General features: G+C 49.1%; 1 protein-coding gene across 1 annotated transcript in view; it reads right to left on the bottom strand.

The window, feature by feature from the left end:
- Positions 1-1,150: 1,150 nt before the first annotated feature.
- Positions 1,151-17,976, bottom strand: part of NAT8L (N-acetyltransferase 8 like) — a 32,645-nt gene continuing 15,819 nt past the window's right edge. Inside the window, exon 3 of the mRNA XM_064710198.1 lies at positions 1,151-8,452. Within this exon, the coding sequence (XP_064566268.1) occupies positions 8,085-8,452 (368 nt within the window). The 3' untranslated portion in view covers positions 1,151-8,084. The remainder of the gene's footprint in view (positions 8,453-17,976) is intronic.

The raw sequence follows: 17,976 nt of genomic DNA, 5'->3' as shown, positions 1-17,976 counted from the left end.
CAGCTCTTGGTGCCACTTTTCCGTTATTAAAAACTAAACTAAAGCAGTTTTAAGGATGGAGGGGTTTTTGGTTTTTTGTTAGATCTGCTATCAAATAGAGCTTGTGCACATACATGATTTTACAGCTGTTCTGCCCCCAGGTCGAATCCCAGAACTCACTGCTATCAGTGCCAGGAGGTGTTTTGTGTTCAGCTCCTCAGAGTGAGATACAGCTATCAGGGTCTGCACCTCTGGGTAGGGCAGGGAAGTGACAGGGGCAGAGGCACAGGGCAAGGCATTAACTTTGTGCTCCACATCACTGCTGACTGCTCAGCTAGATAACCCTGCACATCCCACAGCCCCAGCTGCACTGCTGGGGGATGATGGCCCTGGGGTGCTGCCTGCAGGACCCACAGCCAGGCTGCCAGGGACAAACACGGTGCTGGGGAGGTGTCCCTCAGCTGCTGGCTGGCAGGGCACTCCTGCAGCATTCATAACTGCCACCAGAAACTGCTTTGCAGGAACAGACATCCCCAGAGGCTGTTTCAGCAGCAGTTTATTTCAAATGCATCTCATTGTGACTGGAGGCTGGAGCCCCATTCCCACCCCAAAGGGAGGTCAGTGATTCTTGGCCTCACAGAGGTGCTCCAGAGAGGGTCAGAAATAGCCTTGTGAGGTTTCACAAACAAACAGTGGGGACAGCCCTCTGATGGGTTTCTACCTAAGGTAATGCACAGGTGTAGGCAAGAAAAAGGGGCCTGTGTGGCTTGGGGAACCCCAAGGATGCACCCCCACCATGAAAGTTCCCTCCTCAGTAACTCTCACCCCACCACCTTATGGCCTTGGTGGCAGAGAGTGGCACATTCCTCAGGGCCACCTCTGATCCCTGGGGGGATTTGGGGTGAGTGCTCACCAGGCAGGTGGCTGGAGCAGTCAGGTCCCAGGCAGGGCTGTCTCCACATTACTGTGTGCAGCTTCTGGACAAGGCAGTATGAGCTGGAATAGCCTGGAAATACAATCTAAGGACAAGCATGAGGCACCAAAAGATATCCCTGTTATCAACGGAAGCAGGAATGAGTGGTGTCTGCCCATCTGGAGCTGGGGAGCTGGAAAAGATGCAGGCACCATCTGCACATCAGTAACTTGACAGCAATACAGTTTAGGAAAAAACTGACATAAGTTTTAGATTTTATTCATTCGTACATTATTTACAGCAGTTGCTTTCATATTACAATTCTCTTTCATCTTTTCAGTTTTCACTTATAAAAAATTAACCAAATAAACCTTATATAACCAAATTTATCACAGCAGGTCTGGTTAATTTTCACAGTTACAGCGGCCATCAGGAACAGAACTTAAGTACCTACAAGTCACTTGTGCAGAGCACCCGGCCTGCCCCTGCCTGGGGACACCCTGCTGGCCCTGGAGAGCTGTCCCTGCCTGGGGACACCCTGCTGGCCCTGGAGAGCTGCCTGGCTCCCGGGGCTGCACGGGGCCACGCTGGGGAGGCTGCAGCTCAAAGCCTGAAGCACACCAAGGGATAACTTGTACCCACCTTAGCGCCTGCCACGCCTGGGGAATGGTTTGCATTGCTACCTTGATGCTATGCAAAGAGCTTTCCAAACGAGCTGGCTCCTGCTTCCCTCCACAGAAATGGGAGCAACTGATTCTGTTTTCTGCCATTGCTGAGCCCCAGAAGTGCAGTAGCAGAATTTGCTGGGGTACAAGGCTGTGGCAGTAAGTGTTCACCTTCCTCTGTGTGACTCTGACAGCATTTCCTGATGTCTGTCTCTCCCACCAGGAATGGTATTTGCAGTAACTCACCCTTACCTGGTGAAAAGCCTGCACTGCATCAGGGCTGGCAATGCCCCAGCTCTAGGGACCCCACACAGGCAGGTTCTCTGCCAAGGTGACACCCAGCTCCAGAGACTGATGGCCTTCCCTGTACTCCATCCTGCTCCCCAGGTGCAACAGCACCCCTCAGAACACACACACAGTGTGCTCCTGACAGCATCACCTTCATGAACCATCTCCCTGGCTCTCCCCCACGTGCTCTTTTGCTTTCCAGTGGTAATTATTGCTGTTTTAGAGTGTGTTCATTTTTCTTTGAGGACTTGTAGCCACTTCCCATTACAGATACAGTACATACTATGCTGAACATAGAAAACACAAGACTCATTTCACATTGGTCTTGTACAACGGGGAGGAGATGCAGAGTAAGAGGCTGTTTGGGGAAATCCAAGTTTCTTATTTAGACATGAGTGAGTAAGCCACTGCCTTAAACACAAGCAGTTCTGGGAAGCAATTCAGCCTGTTTGTTGTTGTTTTTGTTTTTTTTAACTGACATTGGACATTTTCCAAATGCATACCACACATCTGCTTAACACTACCAAAAATATTATTTTTTTCCTTTACTGCATTTGTCTCAAGAAGACTTTTGCTTTAATAAAATAACACAAGCACACAAACTGCTTAAAGCTAACTGCCCAGCACAATCATAAGTACAACTCACAAAGCAACTGATGCTTTGTTAAACCTAATTACATTTAAAAAAATCAAATATACATATTACAAGGCAAAAGGATTAAGCTTTGGAGGAAAAGAAATTGGAAACAATATTAGCTGTAAGTTCATTACACTTACATAGGAGTAGCTGCTTCTGCATTCAAATGTGTTACTTGTAAATAAATTTACAGTGGCATTATGTATTTGTTATGCTCTTGGTCTCACTAGGTCTGTCTTCTACTATTTAGATGTTAAAAGCATGTTCTCTCCCACAGGTGATCATGTGCAATACAAAGACAGCACTGAACAGTGACTTTTAACTGTGATCAAACTCCAAATGCTGACTTGGAGCTTGCTATTTTAAACAATACTGTGTTTTGACTAAACTCTCAGTTATCCAAATTAATCTCCTGATTTACTTTCTATGAAAGATACTCCCAAGCACCATTCAGGTAGCAGGTTTTGGTGGGTGGGATTAGCTCTGTTGCATAGTCTCTATGACTGAGGGATGCAAGAGCACACCAATTTTTCCTCAAGATTCTATGTGGATCTATTTTGAGGGAGAAAAAAAAGAATATTTTCCTTTTGCATTTTAAAGCTTACTTAACACTTATCATTACTTCATTTTCTTTATGTGGTGCAGTATATTCCACTGCAAGACTCCAGTTAGTGTCCAATTAAAATGCCTTTATTAGGCTTTAAGTAGAGTGCATACCAAGAGCATCACACCAGCACTAATGAAACACAGGCCCCAGCACACCCAAAGTGAGATTGTTAATTCAGAGGTAACCAGAGCTGGTTCCTGCCTTTGTGTGTTTGGCAATTTGGAAGTCCCTGCAGTTTCTATCCATTTGCACCTCAGCCAGCAAATCTGGCAAATTAAAAGGCAGCAGACCTGCATCACACACGGGTGTGGATCAGTGAGCAACAGCAGCAGCAAGGACTGGGACAAGGCTCTGCAAAGCCACAGCTCCCTTGGGAATTCTGACCATGGGACTTTCTGCTCTTCCAGGTGGCCACAGCAAGGACAGGGCCCAGGACAGCCCTGGCACCAAAGCCTTTGTGCTCGTGCTGCAGGTGAGCAGCACCAGGACCCCACCAGGCACATCCCAGCCCCAGCAGCCTCTGCTGGCCCTTGGTCCTGCCTGCCCTCCCCAGGGACACAAATTCTGACAGCATGGCCTGAAGAATCATCCTCATTTGCCATGGGGAGGAACACAGGATAGAACAACCCCAGGTCCCAGCCCCGGGGACAGATGTCCCCAGGGTCATTTGCCCCCTGCATTTGCTGAAAGGCAATTCTGAAATGAGTCCTGCAGGCTGCACCCATCCCCACAAAGCAGGATCACTTCTGGAGAAAGGTGAAGGCTTTCTCAGAGATAGCACCCCACCTAGGGACAGAGGGGAGGGAAAAGAGCAGCTTTCCACTGATGGCAATGCCCTGGACTTTTCTGCATCTCCCAGCAGAGACACAGGTGCCATTCCTAAGCATCTTGCAGGGGCTGTCTGCTGCACTGAGGGAAAACACAGCATGAATTTACAACAAATACAAATTCAAGGGTTTCAAGTCAGACTAGAAACCACTTTCTTTGTTGGCTTGATTGCTTAGCATTATCAGACTGGATCTGTTTAGGGGCCAAGCTTCCCAGAGAGCTTATTGCCAAATCTGACATGTGCTTGAGATGCCAGTTTGCTCAGGATGTGGAGGGAGTTCCCACTCACTCCACAGGGAATGGCCCAGGCTGTGCTGGAGGGCTGGGACAACCCCAAGGCTGTGGATCTCAGCCACAGTAATGCAAATTTTCCCTTCTTTCCCATTTTCTTTTTTTTTTAATTTTTGGACATAACACCTAGTGCTTTCCGCCGGGAACAAAGGCTCTGTCCCAAGCCCCTCCAAACAAAGGACACTTGAGCAGTGTCTCGTGCACAGGGATTAGCAGAAAAAGCCCCAGTCTAAGGAGGGAGCGACCAGGTGAGGAAACTGCACCTCTGCAGGCAAGCACGAGGGCTGTGAGAGCCCACCTGCACTGCAGAGTAAGAGCAGCGTGGGAAATGCCTTCACATGTCTAAAGCATCCTCCACCTAAATCTGAACTGGTCTTACTTAACCACCACATTTACCAACCTTGGGCTCAAACCCAAGACACGCTCCACTCTTGCACACACTCCTGCCAATGTTGTCCTTGGAAAGAGAAACCCCCAAACTGACTCAGGAAAATCCCCTCCCATCTCACACTGATGTGGGTCTCTGTTGGAATCAAGACTCAAGGACTGGCAGTAGGTCCAGATCACCACCTCATCTGCTTGGGAGCAATCCCACAACCACCTTGTGCTGCTCCTCACCCACCCAGCCCTGAGCTGGGATGGGGAGAGTCAGGAGAAGATGCTCAGAGAAAGGGCTGTGCTGATCTTTTCTAAGCACTTTGTTAAAACCTGAAAGATGCAGAGCGGAGGGATGGATCTGCCAAAGGCAGCTCAACCTCACGTGTCACCCTGTGAGCTGCACTGTGGTCTGCCCAACCCTTCCCTGGCAGCAGGTGAGCCTGGCTGGGCAGAACCCAGCACCCCTGACCCCAGAGCTGTGCCTGAGCTATGGCACTCAGGGAAACTTCCCATGAATGCAGACAGAACAACAGCATCATGTGGTGCTTTTAAGGCCAACCTTGGCAGCAGCCCTGTCCCACTGCTTCCACCAGGGATGCAGCTCTGGCAGCCTGCGCCATCTTCCAAGGAGAGCAAATCCCAGCCTATTTGGCAGCCGGCCCTTTCCTTCAGAAACAAGCTGTCCTGGCTGGAGAGCTGGGAGCAACCAGCTGGACTTCTTCCAAAAAGCCTGGTCACAAAGCAACTGGCAGAAGCATTAAGGGAATAAATTTTCTTGGCAGCTACCGGCCAAGTGGCAACAACTCAATCCTTATCAGTGCATTTCCGTGTGCTGGGGAGGAATGCAGACAGCACCCCCAAAGCCACACCTTCCCAAAGCACCTCTTCCCCAGGAAGCTCAACAGGTATTACAATCAGATACTGTAATATCATCAGGTAAAATTTACATGTTTTAGAAGAAAATACTGGTAAACCTGATGGTACTTCTGTGTCTGTGGGATCTGGTGGGATTTATTCCAGGTTTGGATTTTCTGACAGGATGTGGAGTTTTATTTCAAAGGCACAGGTATCAAATAAAACCAGCAACATTAGTTTAATTAAATAGCCTAATAAAAAAAGTTAATGCTCAATTTAGACTTTACATATTCCTCCCTTATTAAGAGACTAGTTTTTGCTTTTTGTTTTTTTTACCCCTCTGGAAAGGTTTTAGTGCAGTGATTATATAGCAACAGAAAAATAAACTAAAAAAGGCACAAACTTTTGTGTTTTTTCTTTCAACTTTTGCTAACACTTCATATTTGTCTGCTTTACTTCGGTTAATAAATCACTGAATGCAGCAAGAAAATATTCTGCCGATTTCTGTACACTATACAAGAACCCCTACCAACAGTACATTATTTCAGCTTCAGGAGAAATGTACAGCATAGAAAGACTTTTAAAAATATAGTGCCCCATAGAGAAATTTTGTTAATTAAACTCATGGTCTCTTGCTACAGTGTCCTTCACCATCCTCATTACGCCCTTATTGCTGGAACACACGCTGGGACTCTGCCCCTCCACTCCTCACAGGCTGGACCCAGCCCAAGCCAAGCAATGAGAGGGCAGCTGGGGTTGTGCCAAATGGCTGCTCCATCCCCAGCACCAGTGCCTGGCCCATGGCCCTGGCAGGGATGGGCTGAGCCCCCTGCTCTCCATCAGCGCCCCCAGCCACATCTCAGTGCTGGGAAGGCCTCTGGCTGGAGAGGAAAGGGCAGCTCCGGGTAGGAGGAGGACAGACAGCACCCCATGTCCAAGGTCTGTGCTGTCTGTCCCCCCATGTGCCCCAGGGCTCCTGTCCTCTCCCCACACCCCAAGGCTCCTTCCTTCTGCAGCTCTCCTGCTGACTCTTCCATTGTATTCACAAGCGTGGTTAACACATGCTCTACCCCTTCACCAACTTCATCACGGTGAGTTGGGGGGCTCCCCCCTCACCACACACATAATACTTCATAAAATTACAATTGTTTTTCCCAGTAAATAAAGGGGTTTTCCCTTTCGATGTATTAGCAGAGCCAAACCCCTCTACCCACCTGAAATTAAGTGCAGCCAGAAATGGTTTTCTGTAATACCTCTGATACCACGCTTTAAAAATTAAAACCTACCAGTCTTCTTTTTCCCCAAGATGTAATTCATGCAAAGTTGCTATTTGTTTAAATAAGTTATAAAAGTTGATATCTCAGGCTAGAAGAAGCTGTAGTCTTGGTTATTCTTTAGTTGGCAGGCACTGTACATACATACCGGGTACAGACACATGCCGAATCTGCTTTGCATTGCTTTTTGCATTGTACAATTCACAAATCTGACATCATTAAAGCAGTTAATTACCTTTGATGGAAGGCTGCAGTGAGGCCATCTACATTTATCAAACAAGCAGCTGGTTAAGATAATAAGTACGCTCCCCCCCACCCTGGTGCTCCCCAAAATGCTATTATCTGTCACACGTTGCTTCTCTGAAGTGGTGAGATTTGGTGCGCACATTAATGTGCAAATGTGTTGCCATAGGAACTGCAGCCTCCATTACGCCTCAACGACACCATTCAGCAAAAGCCAAAACTAAAAATAACAACAACAACAAAAAAAGCCCCTTAAAAATAAGATGAAAACAAACAAAACAATAACCCCAAAAGGCAGCAAAGAGAAAGTCCAACGCACATGCGGAGTCTGGCCCAGGACTGCAGGTTACGCGTGGCTACGGAACAGCGCAGGAGATGCTTAGGTTTGATCTTAACTTCACACTATGGTACAATGGGGCTCAGTTCAGCCGGTCCGAGTCTGTGCTGGCTTAGGAAGGAGGGGGAGCTGGAGCGGAGTCGTGGTTACGGATGCACCCGGGGTCTCTCAGACATTTGGCAGAATGAGGCACATCCAAAAAAAGTGCAACACCAGTGCCGTGGTGGCAGTGCGATGTGTTTGAGTGCGTGCGCTTCCCTCTTCATGCATTGTAGCAAGCGGGTTGGGGCGGAGGGGCAGGGTGCACCCCCCACCTTTTCTCTATTAACCAGTAGGTTACGGTAAGAGGAATGCATATTCTACTTACTGGTGCGTGAAATACTGAAAACTGCATTCAAGTAATATTTCTGCACTATTATGAATGCATCACTATGTTATCTTACACCTGGAAAAGGAGAGGACTATGTACACCAGAGCAGTTGTACTATTTTGCAGTAAGTTTCTGTGCTTTACAGAGGTACCTGGGAAGGAGAGGCCGCTGCTCCGCCCCGCTGGGTCGCAGGACTCCCAGCACCACCACCTACAGCATGCGAGGAAGGGGCGCTGCTCGGCCGGCCCATCGAGCTGAACGGAGCAAACCAAAACGTGACGTGAGGGTACAAAAACTCTAACCCAAAATTGGCAAATCAATGGTGATGAGAAATAGAAGGATAATTTATTATTTTTGAAGGGGGAGGAAGGGGGGAAAAAAATACTTTTTTGTTTTGTTTTGGTTGGTGGGGTTTTTTTTTATTCTTCCCGCAGCTGCAGGCGGTAGCGGTGGTAGCGGACCTGGAAAAACATTCTCTCCAGTAAGGAGCGCGTCATCCCTGGCAGGGCGTAATGTTCGACGACACCCACGTGCTTGAAGCCCAAGGACTCGTAGAGCTTGTGGGCTGCCATCTTCACGGCCGTGGTTCCCAGCACGACGGAGGAGTAGTTGTTGAGCATGGCGAACTCCAGCACCTTGCGGCCCAGGGCCTTGGCGATGCCTTTGCCGCGGTAGTTGGAATCCACGGACATGCGCCGCAGCTCCACCGTGTTGTCCTCCTCGTTGCCCCGCGCGGCCACGATCCCCACCACGTTGCCGTCCAGGACAGCAACCCAGAAGCAGGAGCCTGTGGGAGATAAAGCAGCACATGGAGTCACCCCCGACGGACAAGTGGCCATTGTCAAACACACCTCTGGGAGCAGGGCCTGGGGTCCAAAATCACGTCACATCTGAGGACTAATAACCTCCATAAGAAAGGAACAAACACTCTTTCCCTGACAACGTGAAGGAAATGTTGTTTTCCCAAGGAAAATGCACAGGGGCTACAACCTCCTGTCAGGGAGTTGTACAAAATGAGAAGGTCTCCCATGATCCTCCTTTTCTCCAGCCTGAACAGCCCCAGCTCCCTCAGATGCTCCTCACAGAACTTGCGCTCCAGACCCTTCACCAGCCTTGTTGCCCTTCTCTGGATGTGCTCCAACATCTCAGCATCATTGAGGGGCCCAGAACTGGACACAGTACTCCAGGTGTGGCCTGACCAGTTGCTTAATAACTCAAGAAAGCCACTTTTCAATACAGCAGCCAATCATGGGCACTGAGAGGTCTCTTGCCCAGATGAACAGCACTGACTTTCAGTGCTCTGGAGCAATATGTTCTCATCCAGAGGAAGAAGACCCCATGACAGGAGAAACCCCCGGTGCAGGCAATGGGCTTCTTCCCAGCTGCGAAGCAGAAGAGAACCTGACTTGGGCAGCAGCCCCATCTTCTGCACCAACCCTTCTGACTGCTCCAACCCAAACGCATGGCACATCTCTGTAAGACCTGAGTTATGCAGCCCAGGGGGGCAAGGGACCACCCCTCCTGAAAAACCAGGGGAAACATGAGTAAGACAACTCAGTATACTTTCTCACTGCAGGAGAGCAAAGCATGGGGTGGTGGGAGGCGCATTTGCAGCTGCAGTAGGAAAAGTGCACCTTGTGACTCCATGAAGCCATCCAAATGCGATGCCCCAGGTGTTCCCCTCTTCCCTGTGGCACAGTCCAGCTTCCAAGGAAAAGCTGGCTACAAACAAGGGGCAGGGAACCAGCCCAGGTTCACCTTAGCACACTGGGCTCACCCTCACATTCAGAGGAATGTGCAGCTCCAGCAACACTCACTCTTGTTCCCACTGTGGGCAAGTCATCATGCTGCTGCTATCTAGGTCAACAGCTAATTTTTAAAACACCAGGGCCCATCTTGACCCATTTATCACGAGCAGTGGAGATGTCTCTGCTCCGCTGCCGCGCTGACAGCGCGACTTGTTCCCCAGCACTCGCTCGGATCTCAGAACGTGATTTATTCAGACACGACCCCAGACGAACACCTACAAGCACCGAAATCAAGCAGCCAGCCTCCCTCTGCATACAAATTGCAGGGTGGAGAGCTCACTGCTGGTCTTAAAGTGCTCATCACGTGGTGGCTGAGCCCAATTCACTCCCCAGCCCATCCATCACACCTCTGGCCATACGGCGAGCACACCAAACATAAGGGTCACAGTGATTCTCACCCTACATGCATGGCTACCACTCCTGTAGTGTAATTCCAAAAAGCAGGTTCAGGAATTTCCCCACACTTGGGGAGCTGGGGCTCCATTCCTGGGGCAGCCCCCAAACATGCCCTGAAGCAGCCATCAACTGGTGTCCACCGGGCTGCAGCTGGTGGCACAGTTGTCACATCCCCCTCATCTAGCCCCATCCACAGCAAGTCCTCCTGGAGCTGCTTCTTCAGCAAGTCTGCCTCATTTCCCCTCAAACCAGAGAAACAACCTGGGTTCCTCTCAACCCGAGATTACACAATTGCTTCCACGACTGCTTCCCACTTTTATTCCTTATTTTCTCCTCTCAGCAAGCACCTCTTCTCTGTGCCCACCAAACCTGAGAGGCTGCTAAAGCTCACTCAGCAACACTTCCCACATTTGTAAAATGGCACGTTTCTGGTACTTTGAGGTATTCTGAATATTTAAACCCCAAATTTGGACACACCCGCTACCACAGAGCCACCAAACCTTTGACATTCCCAGCCCTGTGACCACCCTGTCCATACTCCCACCCCTGTCCATCCCAGCAGGGACTGGACCCGGTTACAAGCAGCATGACAGCAAACCTGCACTCCTTGTTAGTTTTTACTTACAATTTTAAAGCTTAATTATAATGATTTTGAGTTCAACACGAAAAGAAATAGTATCTGGCAAATGTCCCAGTGTGTTTTGTGCACACAACACTTATAATTAGCCACAGACAGGACACATCTGCTCAAACAATGAGAGCTGTATTCAGCTCTCCTTTACACAAGCGCCATCAGTCCCCAAGACTTCTACCCTGCTGTCCTCCTCGTGTCTGTGTCTGCTTCGAGGATCACCAGCAGCCAGTTCCTTCAGGCTACTGAAGACACCTCAAGCTCCCAAAGGTGGGAACAAGCCCAGGAACAGCTTTCCCCCATGGGGCTGTCAAATCCCTCCTCCAAGCAGCTGCATTCCATTGGGATGGGGACTTGCCCCTGAAAGCTGTCCTGGGATCACCACATGCTGCCAACCCTGGGCTGAGACTTCCTCTCCTCTGGGAAAACCCTCCAGTTCCACAGGAAGAAGGTCCTCAGACTGATTTTTACCCAGGCTCAACTAGATGACCTCTAAAGGTCCTTTCCAGCCCAAACTATTCTATCCTATGATTCTATGTTTTCCACAATGCCAGCCAGCTGCAGCTCCTCACCATACCCACTCTTCCAGCAGCACTTAACCCTGGAGCATGGTGGAAGCTGCCTGGAAAAATCACCTGGCACTGCCACATCCCAGGGCTGGGAGAGGGTCTCCTCCTGACCTTTTCTGGGCTGAGGATATTGACTCAGAGCACAGCTTGTTTTTGCACTTTTTCACACCTAGGATGAAACAAAACTAACTTCATCTCAGCTGTCAGTAATGAGCAACAGCCTTGTTTGCAGGGCTATTATTAGCAGGAGCTGACGTTTTACTCTCTCACATGCTATCTGAAAATAATCACTGCTGCAAAGATAAACACAGACCCTGACAGCTACAACTCTCCCTGCCCTTCCAGATACTCATCTCATGGCAGCATCTCTACCTTTGCCTTCATCCTCACTTGCCTCCACCTTCTGCCAACCCATCACTGTGGTCATCCAAAGCCCTTCCTGCTCACTCCAGGATCTGTTCTTCATGGACATCTTCCATTTAACCATAGCTGCCCTGGGAACACCACTTTGAAGCACTGGAGGCACTTTCCAGAGGCCCCATCTGCTCCCAGCCAAACACCGAGCACTCTCTCCTGACTCCTTCTGGGCTGCCAAAAGCAAAAGCGAGGAGAAGCAGACATGGAAAACCCACTACCACCCTCCCTTAGCTCTCTCCTCTCCCTCAGCTTGCTGCCTCACCACACAATGTTGACATCAGGAACTCACATCGCAGACTAAAGATACAATAAAGAAAGATTTGGTTTTTTTACCATGAGGGTGGTGAGGCCCTGGCACAGGCTGCCCAGAGAGGCTGTGGCTGCCCCATCCCTGGAAGCGCCCAAGGCCAGGTTAGATGGGGCTCTGAGCAACCTGGTCTGATGGAAGATGTCCCTGCCCATGGCAGAGGGGTTGGAACGAGATGGTCCTGAAAGGCCTCTTCCAACCCAAACCATTCCATTAAAAAACCACCTTGTGAGGCACACACCTATGAAAAAAGGCACTAAATGGCTGTGATGTGCCTGCCAAGGAACACAATTTCAGCTTGCTCATGCTTCACAGCAAGGTCAGACATGGTTGCTCAGCTGATGGCATCCAGAGCCTGAAAGCTCACAAGATGGCACTGTCTTTCTGCTCTAAATTTAAGGACGGTTCCCTTAAATTTAGAGGAAGACCAAAGAGGGTATTCTTCTAATCCATCTACCCAGCTCCCACAGCACAGGGCTGCCTTCAGAGTCCCCACACATGCTGACACACCACCCCAAGGATGTGACACCAAGGATGTCCCCAGAGTAGTGGCACCATGCTGGCCACGTATCCTCCCCTCCTGCCCAGGCTGCCATGGAATCCTCTGGCTGTGCCTGCAGCCTCCTCTCCCAGCCTCCCCCACTGCCATGAGCTGCACAGCTCTCCCCACGCAGCCGACGAGGATGGATGCTGGGTGAAAATAAATTCATTTATTTTTGCTGCAAATTCTTCTACACCTTTTGATGAATAAAAGGCCGGTGGGTGGATGGGTGGAAAGACTGGAGCCAAAAGCAATAGCAGAGTAGCGCTAGAAGGGAGAGGGGACAGGGACAGCAGCCTTCCTCACCAGCATGAGTCCCGCATGACTGACTATTGCAGGATCCAACAGCTTTCTTAAGCCTCAGCAGCCCCAGAATCGTGTTGCTCTGAAAAGGCAAAGCTCTGTCTTCCACATGCTTTTCAAATACATTGCTTTCTACAAAATTCTAGTATTCCCACAAGAGCAAGCAAACCTTTGCTGCCCCAACACTTGTGTGCTCCCCAGTGCCAGCACCTGCACACTGAGGGGTGAGGGCTGAGGCAGGTAAAACCTATCCCTGTTTTCCTTAGGGCTGGGGAGAGGACAAAGCAGATCCTGGGGCCACCACTGGCTGTTGGTGCTAATTTTGCATGGATGCATCCCTGTGGGAAGGAGTTTTCCTTGGAAGCTCAGCACAGGCAAGCATGGAAATCTTGCCCAGAGGCATGCCAGTCTTCTCTCCTTTTCTTCAGGAGTGGCACTGCTATCTGTGCAGCCAAGCTCTCATTAATTCTTAGAGGCTTATGCATGGAACAAAATTTCTAGACAGACATGCAACTTCTTAAGAAAATATCCCTTCAAGCAGAGACTGTGACTTTCAATTCTGCTTTGGCATGTCACAACAACACAAATGTGAGCAATTTCCCTGCTGGCTCAAAGCTGTCACAGGTGATGTCCCTGGAGCATCATCCAGCAAAGGGACTGGCAGTTTCCATCACCACTGCTGGGAACCCACCAGGACAGCACCAGCTCCTCTGCATCCTTACAGCAGAGGCAGGGAAGCACCCTGCACAGGGCAAACCCCTCTCCTACGTTTTCCTCCAGGCTGTTATGAAGGGGCAAAGGGAAGGAAAAAAATCCAAATAGCAAAAAGCTCAAAATAATTTCTGCACTTCCCATAGGACAGGGTCTGCAATTGCCTGTGTTCCATGCTCTTAATATACCTGCACAAAGGCTTGCCAAAAGTGACAGGCTTGCTCATCCCAGAGATCCAAAAGCTCCCTGACTCCTCCCTGTGACCCCTGGCTGCAGCACAGCCTGGTGTGACACCACCACACAGAAACACCTGCACAGAGGAGGCACAACATGCTGTCACATCATGGAGCTTCGAGTGCTTGCCCTTGCAGTCACTTGTTCAGCCTGCTGTGCCACCTTTTGGTGTGATTGTGGCCAGAGCAGCAGCTCTTTGTGCTAAGCAGGGGTGGCCCAAGCAGGGCACTACAGAGGGAATCAGGACCCAGTGCAGAGCTGTTTTTACCTATTCACCAATAACCTGCCCCAAACATGGCAGCATGTTTGGACATGGCAGCAAGTGGACAGAGTCCCTAGCCCAAAGCTGGCTGTGCTGTGACTGTGTGTTGCTGATGTTGCCTAAATTCCTGCCCTTTTATCCTGTCTGGGTCTTGAAGAAGGAGAAGAGGAATCACCCAGCACTCGAGGCAATACTCCTTCCTCCTTGCCCTTCATCCTTGGTGAAACACAGGGCAGAGCAGCCGAGTCACATCAGCATCAGGGAAGAAAGGAGGCTCTTCTGGGGACAGCCTGGCTGCTGGGATGTGAATGCTGCTGGCAGGAGGGCACAGACAGGGCACATCAGCTGCTACCCAGCCAGACACAGGCAGCCTGGGTGCAGGGACCAACCAAGGACAGGCAGCAGCTGTCCCTGTCACTGACTACAACTGCTCAGCTAGCCAGGATGGGGAGGGATTTCTCTCTGTGTTTATGAGGCATGCCATTATCCTATTATGCCTCGTTCCCTCCATCTTTCCCAAGTGTTGAGTTTCTCTCCTTTCCACCTTTCTAGTTTCCCTTGGCTTCAGGCAGGGCTGCATGACAGCTCCCACAAGTTCTGCTAGTAACTCTACACTTGACTTCAGTTAAAAGGCTTTCCTAGAAGGGTCCTACAAAATAATGGCATTTTAGTGTAGTTTATGGCTATGAAAACTGAGTGAGATGCAAGAGATCCTGACTCCAACACTCCTGACATCCATGAGCATCCCTCTGCATCAGACAAGGCCCAGGTGTGGGGGAACAAAATATGTCAGGGACACAGGAATTATCCATGCATGAAATAAGAAATGCTGTGGGACACCTTCCTCCCATAAATAACCCCACATAATTTACCACTGCAGGACACATTGCCCTGTTATAAATAATTCCTGGCTGGAAGAGCACAGGGCAGTGCATCTATATGCCAAGGGTGGGTGACATCCCTTGATTCATGGAGCATCTGGGCAGCAGGCAATGAGATCACCTACAAAGCATGAAAAGAGATGGATGGTTTGGTTCTGAGCAACCACTTCATCTGCTTCTCCATCGACCTCCTTTTCCATCCTTGCTAGGTTTCACCTGTGTTGTTACCAAGGGCTGAAGGTACTTGCCACAACCACAAAGCTCAGCCAAAGCCTCTGGAGTTGCAAGCAGCAGGGAATCAGTGGGATGACAGTGACATCCAGCATTCAATCTGCAACACAGCCACAGGGCAGATCCATGGACATTTGCTACCAGAAACACTGTGACCCCAACCCAGCACAGCAGTGGGTCTCAAACTGCCCAGGAGACAGGAGTGCAGAGCTGGCCTCTGAGCTGATAAACCTGAGCATGGAATGAGAGGCAGGGTGATGGGGTTTGGACTGCAGGAACTGCTGCCCTAAGCACCAGTGCAAACCACAACCATATCTGCATTCAGAGTGGTATGTGCTGTACCATGCCAGGGCTGACAAGCCTGGAGCAGCAGCACATCTGCAAAGGTGATGGCCCCACTGCAGCTCTACTGCACCTGGGGGAGGAAAGGTGGTGGGGTTGCAATTTAGAGTAACAGTATGAAAACTTTCATGGAGCTGGTGCAGCCCCAAAAGCACCCAGCTACGCCAACACAGGTATTCATTCCATTTTGGGGTGCCAAGCCCCCAGAAAACCCCTAAGATGCTGATGGCTAGCTATAGCTTACTTTCACACTCATATTTTGACAGGAATAAAGAAAAACATATTCTGCAGCAAAGGGACTTCAGGAAGTGGCCAGATTTGGTCCTAAACAGCATCTCCTGGGGAGATAACCCAGCAGGCATTTCTAATCTTCTTAAAACCTTTGCTTTAAGCCTCACCCTGTTCCTGTGAAGCACCTTTCCAACAGCTCCTGCCCACGCACCTCACTCCCGGCAAGGCCTTGAAGCGCCCAGCCCGGATCAATGCAAGCTGTCAGTGGCCCTGCCCCATGTCAGCACTTCACTGGTTGATTCTACAAACATGCTGAAGTCCCCTGGGGCCCAGAGTGTCACCACGTGTGACAGCACCCGAGGGGGTGCTCAGCAAAGCCCCGGGAAGTGCTGGGCACTGGCAGGAGCAGGCTTTTGATGAGACAGCCAGAAACCCAGGCGATGCCGCAGATGGGATAAAGACAGCCCTTCCAGCACATTTCAGAGGCTGCTATATTAAGAAGTGTAACAGCAGGACTTTAAAAAATCTTCTATCAGGCTCTTTTTGCTGGCCATGCTGCACCTTGAAAAGCAAAGACTGTAACAAAGCCAGTGTATAACAACTGTTCAAGCAAAAGCTGCAGAAGCAGTTGTGGGGGATTAGGAGCAGCCTGGTTATCTGGACAGATGCAGCCTGGCCCATCACTCTGCTCTCTGCTGCTGAAAAGGATGACACAACACAGAGAAAGCAAAGACAAAACCACAGATGCAGCAACCAGGGTCTACCTGCTGCTGGGTCACCAGGGGGAAAGCACAGATTGAGGAACGAGGCAGCATCTGTGCTTTTGGCATGTGAGCAATTGTTATCGATCAGCAAGGAATTAAACAGCTTAAAGGAGCAGATAGAGACTGGGATGTGTGATTTTGGCTGGGCATTGTCCTCCAGGCTGGCTGGGTGATGAGTCCCAGTGCAATGGAGCTGGCTCAGCAGAACAGTCTGGTCTGCACAAACGGACAAAACCAGAAAAAAGTATTTAAACTTTTCAGGGTAAATGCTCCTTATGCATGAAAAATACACACTAAGCTGATCAACTGCAGAGTCAGGCCTTAAGTAAACCTATATCCCAGAAGTTAAGACTGCTTTTTAGTTAGAAGTTTTAAGGATAAAAGAAACCAAGCTCTTCTGCCTGCTTTGCTAGCCTTGGTTGTGCCAGCTCCAAAAGACTGATGTGACAATTAGCTCCTTGTTAGTGAAATTAGTTTACAAGATCAAATGTGCTGCTGGTTGTGTTTCGAGCCAGCTCCTTAAAAGGACATTGTTAAGGCTTGGTCTCCATCTCCTACATCAATCTTTCACTACACGGCTTTATTGCTTTCAAAAGGTACTGAATTTGCCTTGCAGCAATTTTCACTCCCAAACATTGAACAAACTGGGAAATCTACAATTATTGGATGTTCTAGAATTCATTACTTGGTGGCTGACTTTTACTTTATATGCTTTACTGTAAAAAGGGACTGAGCAATAACTATTGAATGGCTTTCTTTAGCTTAGCACTTGGCCAAGCCATAAATCAAACAGGGAAAATGGGCAGAATCAATCTGATTTGTACCATCCATCACCACTCTTCTGGTCTAAATTTAGCCAAGAGTCCCTTTATTCAACAGAGTGCCTGTATCTACATAGGTACTGCACCAAATGCTTCACAGCAAAGAAAGAAACAAAGGTTCATTTACTTAAGGTTAAACAATAAACATAATTCTGAGCTGTACAAAGACTTCCAGGGGGTTTTATGCTGCTTTGAGGTCAACAACCTTTGAGATGAGTCACTTTTCAGGAGAGCCCCACTTCTGCCAAAGACCACAGCTAAAGCCTACAGAGCTCACTGCAAACAACTGCTTTCAGTCAGGAGAAACTTAGGTAAGATGAATTGCAGCCAAGATGTAAGTTCAACCTTAGGATATGGCAGAATGATGCATCAGGACAGAATAACTCATCTGTGCATGCAAATTCTTTAAATCAGAGTCAAAAACAAGGCTGAGAGGTGCCTCCCCTAAAAGGTAAAAAAGGGAGCAGCTAAAAATATTTCCATACTTAAAAAGTAACAGACAAAAACCAAACAAAAAAAAACCCACCCAGGAAAAGAAACCACAACAGACCAAGTCAAATAATGGGTATATATTCATATATATATACACACACAGGATATATTCAACCAAAACAAGCTGCACAGCATGTTTCAGTGCTTCTGAGCATGATGTTAGCCCCTTGCCACATTCTTGCTGCCCTCAGAGTCTCTAAGTGAGGACTTCCCTACCCCAGCAGCTGAGGAGTGACAATGACAAGGCAATATTTGTGGTGCAGAAACACTGACCAGAAAAGTCTCAGATCCCAGGGTAGCCCCTCTGCTTTCCTTCCCAGGACAAACTGGATCTGACAGACAGGGACTTGCACTTCACCAAACCCTGCAC

Source organism: Zonotrichia leucophrys, chromosome 4, assembly GCF_028769735.1.
Source record: "Zonotrichia leucophrys gambelii isolate GWCS_2022_RI chromosome 4, RI_Zleu_2.0, whole genome shotgun sequence".
NCBI lineage: Eukaryota > Metazoa > Chordata > Aves > Passeriformes > Passerellidae > Zonotrichia > Zonotrichia leucophrys.
The sequence above is the reverse complement of the archived record's forward strand: the minus strand, read 5'-3'. Positions and strand labels throughout refer to the sequence as shown.